This window comes from Portunus trituberculatus, chromosome 46 (assembly GCF_017591435.1).
Source record: "Portunus trituberculatus isolate SZX2019 chromosome 46, ASM1759143v1, whole genome shotgun sequence".
NCBI lineage: Eukaryota > Metazoa > Arthropoda > Malacostraca > Decapoda > Portunidae > Portunus > Portunus trituberculatus.
In genome coordinates this window covers 29907247-29915234 of record NC_059300.1, presented here as the reverse complement: position 1 = coordinate 29915234, position 7988 = coordinate 29907247, and the positions used below count along the sequence as shown (strand labels likewise).

At 40.8% G+C, this 7988-nt stretch overlaps 1 protein-coding gene across 14 annotated transcripts in view; it reads right to left on the bottom strand.

The window, feature by feature from the left end:
* Positions 1–7988, bottom strand: part of LOC123520151 (neuroglian-like) — a 183676-nt gene that overhangs the window by 8112 nt on the left and 167576 nt on the right. For 8 of the 14 annotated variants that reach the window (XM_045282108.1, XM_045282109.1, XM_045282103.1 and 5 more), the window contains 4 exons: positions 6120–6258; positions 3962–4108; positions 2839–2865; positions 1903–2003 (listed from right to left, as the gene is read on the bottom strand). In XM_045282108.1, the coding sequence (XP_045138043.1) occupies positions 1903–2003; positions 2839–2865; positions 3962–4108; positions 6120–6258 (414 nt within the window). Of the gene's footprint in view, positions 1–933; positions 963–1902; positions 2004–2838; positions 2866–3961; positions 4109–6119; positions 6259–7988 lie in introns of all 14 variants that reach the window. The other 6 variants (XM_045282105.1, XM_045282102.1, XM_045282111.1 and 3 more) reach the window with 3 other exon arrangements.

Genomic DNA, 7988 nt, shown 5'->3' with positions numbered 1-7988 from the left:
ACAGACACTCAGAGAGAGAGAGAGAGAGAGAGAGAGAGAGAGAGAGCGAGCGTTGGGGGGAGGGAATAATGAATTTCATGCTGTGAACTCATCGTGCGTTTGAGCATTTCATCGGTCTTAGGTGTTGTGTTTAAGACCGGAGGTAAGGGACATGACCACAGGATTTGTAACAGGAAACATTCCTCTCACCACAGCAGACAGCTAACCGCTGGTCCTTGAGGATGTCAGGTCATGCCATCATGCATAAAACTAAATGCATAAGTGATTACAAGTGATTACTTGTGCAACTAAAGGATCTAAAGTCAGGATTATGTTACAACACGCTGCCGACCTAAGTACTCATGGATTGCAGCTATTATTTGAATATATATATATATATATATATATATATATATATATATATATATATATATATATATATATATATATATACATACATATATATATATATATATATATATATATATATATATATATATATATATATATATATATATATATATATATATATATAACTACAAAACGGTAATAAGAAACATAAAATATTCTTATGCCGGACATGCAAGTACAGTATATAATAAAAACAATACTACTGATTATAATGAAAGTAACTGGTGTAAAAAATAACAGAAAAAGAGAAAAAAGTAACGTTGGGCTGAAACAACATGGCTGGTGTGATAAGCTCCGTGGAAGAGTTGCTCCCCATCAAATAATACTGTCGATAATTGAGAACATGAAAACAATTCCTTCAAATGGCACAAGATACGTTAAGGCTAAGTGAGGCATTGTTCTGGTCACGGAGCGAACCATTACCACAAGACAGCCTTGTTTGGTGGAGCCGTGCCAGTCTTCACCGAGCCAGGCGTGTTTCACCCTCGTCACTCCTACGACTACGGGGCGAGTAGAATGAACAAGTAAGTGATCAGTGCCTACCCGTTACACTAAAGTTTCCGTTTGGCCAACTGCAGAAAAGTGAAGTGATTAGTAGTGACACGCACACATCTGGTTAAGCTCAACTAATAACGAAACAAACACACACAATCACTAGTCATTGAATTCACGTTATGGTCAACTCATAATTTTTTTTTTTTTTTTTTTTTTTTATCTATTTCATTTCAAGGCCCTTCCTCCCTTCTGGTTCACTGAAAACTTTGGACTAAACTTCAACCTTCCCACAACCCCGCTTCACCTTTAAGAGGAAAAAAATATATATCGATTTTTTTGATAAATCGTTTCCCTGATGCCCTCAGGTACTAGAAGTGAATTTCCTACAGTCTTTCCCCTCGCAACTTTCAACCTATTTAACTTGAAAACTCCAGAATGAAGTGTATATTTCTTAGAACCTTTTGTGAGTCAACTGAAATACATAAGATAGGAAAACAAATACCATTAGTTACCATTCCCAGCACAACGAACAACGAAAATTTAACATTTCTATATCTATTTCCAAGAAACTTTTGTCGGTACATACGAATTGTATTTCTTAGAACCCTTCCCTTTTCGGACTTAAAAAAAAAAAGTTGAAATTAAATTAAACACGATACCCATCATGCCAAACATCCTTCCAATTATCAAACTTCAACAATAAACTCAAGAACTCTAACCCTAAGACTCCAATTCCCGTCTTCAGCCATTGATAACTGAATTTTAAGACTCCTACACTCCCAACATCCTCATCATTCCTCCCAACATCATCATTCAGTGGGCCTTTTTCTTCAATTGTTTTTGTTGTCCCTGGCCAGTTAACGCTTTCACATAAAAAAAAAAAAAAAAATCAATAGCCAACATTCACAATCAGCTCTTCCTCTAATCCCAGTCCCTCGTTTCCATGTAGTCCACTCACTATCCTTGCCCTCTACACCCTCAGGAAAGGTGAAGGCCGCGCCCGGGCGTAACACTCACCCATGCTCTCGTCTCCGTACTCTGCGAAGTCGTCATCGTGGGAGGCGAAGGAATCCACGCTCTGAATGGTCTCTTGTCGCTTCATCATGGCCGCCAGTTGTCTGTATAATGACGGCAGTTAGTTAGTCTCTCTCTCTTTCTCTCTCTCTCTCTCTCTCTCTCTCTCTCTCTCTCTCTCTCTCTCTCTCTACAAATCGCTCCGTCTGTCAAACCAGTCACAGTTATCTTCTACATGCACAGAAGCTGGCCAATAGCATAAAATCCCTTTCGTCTTTCCGCCTCAAAACAGTAAAAAACTTAACAATATTACCAATTTAGTTTCGAAGCGTGTCTTCACAAAGCTCCTACTGTTTCAGGTATCAAAACATTTTACTATAACAACTATCAGTGCAACCCTTCCTGCTGTCCTATATGTCGCATCTCACTCACACTTCATTATCACACATTTGCACTTGCACACCAGAGCCACACACTTTCCCATTTACGAAGCTGTATTTTCTATACCTCTCATTGTTTTACGCAAAAGAAATAGGCTCGTAGTCTCAAACACTTCAGTGCTTCATCTCCACTATTTCAAAAGGCTTTACTTAAATGTATACTCGTTTTTTAATTTTTTTTATGGTTCTAAAGGCAGAATGACAAGATTTCTACATTATCAACAGGAGAAACACTCTTGAAAACCCCGCTAATCATTTCTGTGGCCATGGAAAATAGTTGTGGTGAGAACAAAGCGTTTTTTAATACGGCAATACTATGATATCCTATCCATGCAGCCTACCAGCTTCCACCACCTTCCTGCCATCCTTCTTTTGCCCTATCTCATTCACATTTCACTACCGCACATTCAAACATCCATGTCCACAGCCTCAAACATTCTTATCTACGTGTCTTCAAGCATCAACATTACAGCAAAGAGGGGATAGGAAGGCTACTCACACGTGGTACCAAGACTTCCTGAATTCTCTGAGTAGCGGCGTGGAAGAGAACACACAAATAAGGGACAACACTCAAGGGTCTATATTAAATGGTGACACGTGTTTCTCTCCTTTTTTTCTTTTTTGTACAATGGGTTATTAAATATAGCGATTACATATTTCTGACTACTATGTGGAAGTGCTGAAAGAGAGAGAGAGAGAGAGAGAGAGAGAGAGAGAGAGAGAGAGAGAGAGAGAGAGAGAGAGAGAGAGAGAGAGAGAGAGAGAGAGAGAGAGAGAGAGAGAGAGAGAGAGAGAGAGAGAGAGAGAGAGAGAGAGAGAGAGGGTGGTGGTGGGTGGGAGACAGGAACAAAAGAGGAAACATTAGCTAACTAAAGAAGCTACTCGGACATAACTGCACTACCTCCTCCTCTTCTTCCTCCTTCTCTATTTAAAAATACCCAACACACAAGAGGCAACATTACCTTTGCCTCACTCCCTTCTCCCATGCCAAACGTTGTGTGTGTGTGTGTGTGTGTGTGTGTGTGTGTGTGTGTGTGTGTGTGTGTGTGTGTGTGTGTGTGTGTGTGTGTGTGACTCATGATTCATACTCGTTCGTTAAGTGTTCATGAAAGAATGAGAGAGAGAGAGAGAGAGAGAGAGAGAGAGAGAGAGAGAGAGAGAGAGAGAGAGAGAGAGAGAGAGAGAGAGAGAGAGAGAGAGAGAGAGTGTTAGGATTCGTTACGTTTGCAAAGAAAATCTCGTAATGTTAGGTTAGTTTACATGTATAGTGTGTATATGTATATATATATATATATATATATATATATATATATATATATATATATATATATATATATATATATATATATAAACTTATGCGTGTGTGTATGTTAAGTTATGTTAGCTAAGAGAATTCTGTAATAAGTTGGTTTAATTCACATAGATTAGCAAAAAATAAAAAAAATAAAAAAAAATAAATAAAGAGGTACGTGTGTGTGTGTGTGTGTGTGTGTGTGTGTGTGTGTGTGTGTGTGTGTGTGTGTGTGTGTGTGTGTGTGTGTGTGTGTGTGTGTGTGTGTGTGTGAATTAATATACGTGTGTGTGCGTGTGTTTATATGTGAACAACTCCTTCAGTTCCTTACTTTCGCTGGAAGTTGGCCGTCATCTCGTCGTCCATTGGCTCCTCTGGCTTGGCTGCCTCGAGATCCACCTCCCTCTTGATGGCTTCAGGCTCCGCTGGCTCGTAACCTTTGTACAGCGCCTTCCTCAGCTCAGCCACGCGCGCCAGCCTATACACAGGAGGAGAGGATATGTGTCACCTTGCTCCACACTAGACTCTACAGCACACACCCTCACACACTATGCCAAACCTGTCATAAATCTACACTACTACTTTACACTCTACCTGTACATACCTCATACACCCTTACTCTCAATGCCAAACCTCACTCATAAAACTAAGAAGGCGGTATTTTTACACTCCTCTATTTAACCTCTACATTAAACCTTACTTTCTGTTCTACACTGCCTATATACTCTGTACACCTCGCACCCCCTCACACTGAATGCCAAACCTCACAATCGTAGAAGTTAAGAAGCGGGTGGCTATTTTTGCACTTCTCTACACGCCCCTACATTTAAGCCTAGACTGTTTTACACTTCATAAACACACACACACACACACACACACACACACATGAGTGAGGAAGTGGTGTCAGCAAAGAGTGTACATAGTTTTAAAGAAAAATTGGATAAATGTAGATATGGAGACGGGGCCACACGAGCGTAAAGCCCAGGCCCTGTAAAACTACAACTGGGTAAAATACAACTAGGTAAACACACACACACACACACACACACACACACACACACACACACACACACACACACACAAACACCGCGTAGTGTAGTGGTTAGCACGCTCGACTCACAATCGAGAGGTCCGGGTTCGAGTCCCGGCGCGGCGAGGCAAATGGGCATGCCTCTTAATGTGTGGCCCCTGTTCACCTAGCAGTAAATAGGTACGGGATATAACTCGAGGGGTTGTGGTTCGCTTTCCCGGTGTGTGGAGTGTGTTGTGGTCTCAGTACTACCCGAAGATCGGTCTATGAGCTCTGAGCTCGCTCCGTAATGGGGAAGACTGGCTAGGTGACCAGCAGACGACCGAGCTGAATTACACACACACACTCTCTCTCTCTCTCTCTCTCTCTCTCTCTCTCTCTCTCTCTCTCTCTCTCTCTCTCTCTCTCTACTAGTTATATTTGTTACACACATTTCTAATTAACTCTTAAGTCAGTGGATTGATTTAATACACTTTCCCTCTGTAGCCTTCCTCGCGTCACTTCTGCTCACTTCAGGAACTCACACATCACCGCGAAATGAATGTGTTGAACGCTGGCCAACATCCGACATGGGTAGATTAGTGAATGAGTATTTCTACCTACAATCTCTGCAGTTCCACATCAGGCCAGGTATCCGCTAGTGGAGGGACAGATTTACTACTAACACGCGATCTGACAAACACATCTGCTCGCCTCATAGTGTAAATCAAGACATATTTACCTCGCAGTGCCACGCCTTGCCAATATATTCACTACCTATGCTTCAGTACTCGAACACGTTTACCTCAAAGCTCCACATTCTGGCTAATATAATACTAGTTGTACTCATACTTCAGTTTATACAAATCTCGTCCACGCAGATTATAGGAGATGCCCATTCCTCACATTTGGGTACACCTGATTAACACAACAATCCAGTCACTATATCCGTTAAGCCTTACAAGTGCATGAAGGAACCATAGTCGAAAAAGTGACACCCAAAAAAATCTACTACAGCCCCTAAACACACAAATACATACACTCGCTACTCACTTTACTGTGTATGAACACTCACTGCACACCTCACTCTGGCCACTGTACTCACTACTGAATTACTAGCACATCAACACATGCAAACACAGACACACATTCGTTTCCTCCAAACTCGGACATATACACACTGTCTTCTATCATTTCAGCCCCTCAGCAGTTAACACACAGTCTACATCCTGACACTGACGCTGGCTAGCACACGCATCTACAGACAAGGGTATTTTTACTAGTACATTGACGCACAGACACACAGACAAACATTCCTTCCTCCACACCCAGGCATGCACACCCTCTACCACTTTACTTACATTTCATTAGCTCAGCACACACTCAGTTTACACCCTGACACTGCGGCGGGGTAGCGCGCACACGTCTATGGACAGAGATATTTTTACTCTCTGTGCAGCCCACGCCGTGCCTCACTCACCGTTGGCTGTAGACCCACATGGAGAAGAATATCACGCAAATCATGGTGACAGCAACCATGATGGCGATGATGAACCACGTCCATAGGATCGGGTTCAGGTCGTCCTTCTTGAATTCCTTCGTCGCTTCGTCCATGGGTCCTGCGGGTCGACCACCACCACTATCAGCACCACCACCACTACCATTATATCCAGATAACCCCGCATCCTCACACTGAGTCTCCCACGGTTCCTTCTACTTCAACTTGGCCTTCAAATGGCCTGACTTGATTAAGAGTATTCAAAGTTTCATCAGACATCTCTTCTGTCTCGCTTTTAGACAAGATAATTCAATTAAGAATGCAAGCAAGGGCAAGACTGGTAAATATTGAAAAAAGTGTTCCTGGTGCCAAAACCATTCAATTTAAATAAGATAATTCAATAATGACTTAAAGACACAAGGAAAGGCAAAACATATGAACATATCAAGGACACACTTAATTCCTACTCTAGTATCTATATCATTGAATTATAAGGGAGTACGGTAAACAAGCAAAAGGACTTCTGCTACTTACTAACACCTATTTCACAATGTTCATTAATTATATCAATCCTGCGACTGGGCGCTGACAGGAAAACATTCCATTTAATTACTACAACTGCTGTTTAGTTACTCTCATAGTAATAATAATAATAACTAATAATAATAATAACAATAATAATAACAACAATAATACAACATCGTTAGTCTTAAGAGCTACAAAACCAGACACAAAATGCGTGGTGATCACCCGCAAGAGACGCAATCCGGGCATCTATCTGGCAGCAGGAACGCTGGCCCGGAAGCTTGCGGTAAGTCATTAGTAGAGAAGCTGTCAAGCCGCAGAGGAACAGCAAAAATGAGAAAAAAATGAAGAAAAAAAGAAAGGAAAAGAAAGAAACCTTGATGTATGCTTTCAACACAAGAGAACACACAAACGATACGACTGAAAATAAATTTAGCGTGGTAGGTTATATACAAAACCTTGACGAGAAACATAAACTGGTGAGGTAACATTTAACGTTGGAAACATCCCTACAGAATGCACAGTACGTACAGAGATGAATAAACAAACAAGTACATAAATAAACATACACATGAATATTATTATATTCGCAAGCAGTACTGCCTAGAACTCGGGACGAAGCAATATATAGGTTGCTTTGGTCTGGATTGCACGTGCTAGTTGTGGTAGTAGCAGTAATAACAACAGTAATGATAATAATAATAATAATAATAATAATAATGATAATAATAATAATAATAATATCACATTATCCATCACAAATCAGACTTAATATTTGCAAACACACACTAATTTGACTGTATTCTCTCGAGCTCATGAACTGAGCGGGTGTCACTTGGGTTCGAATTCTGAATCACTTCAGTGTTCCCAACAACTCTTCAGCGTTCAAAGCAAGTCTCTTCATCAAGGGACACTTTAGATATTTCGTCAGGTATTACGATTTTTTTTTTCATAAATGGTTTAGAATCCTTTTTAAAAATATTGCTATATAGAAAATAATGAAAAGAACCTTGACAATTCCAGTAACTCCCGCTGCAGCTTGATTAATCAAAGTAACGAAAGTGAGGCGGCGAAAAGTTTAATAAGGAAATGGATATTATGAAACGAACCCTACTGCAGATAGTAACTTGTTGTATGTTAGCATGTCACGCATTGACAATGAAACAACAACATTATTTATCTCGATTTGCCAATTAAGAAGCCACGCCAAAGTCTCACTTATAACCGAGACCAAGTGAAGCGCAGTGACTAATTCTGTACACCGCGACACGTCTCCACGTCACAGCAACTCACTGCCAAGACCAGTCAAGCCTCAGTGTCTGGCGT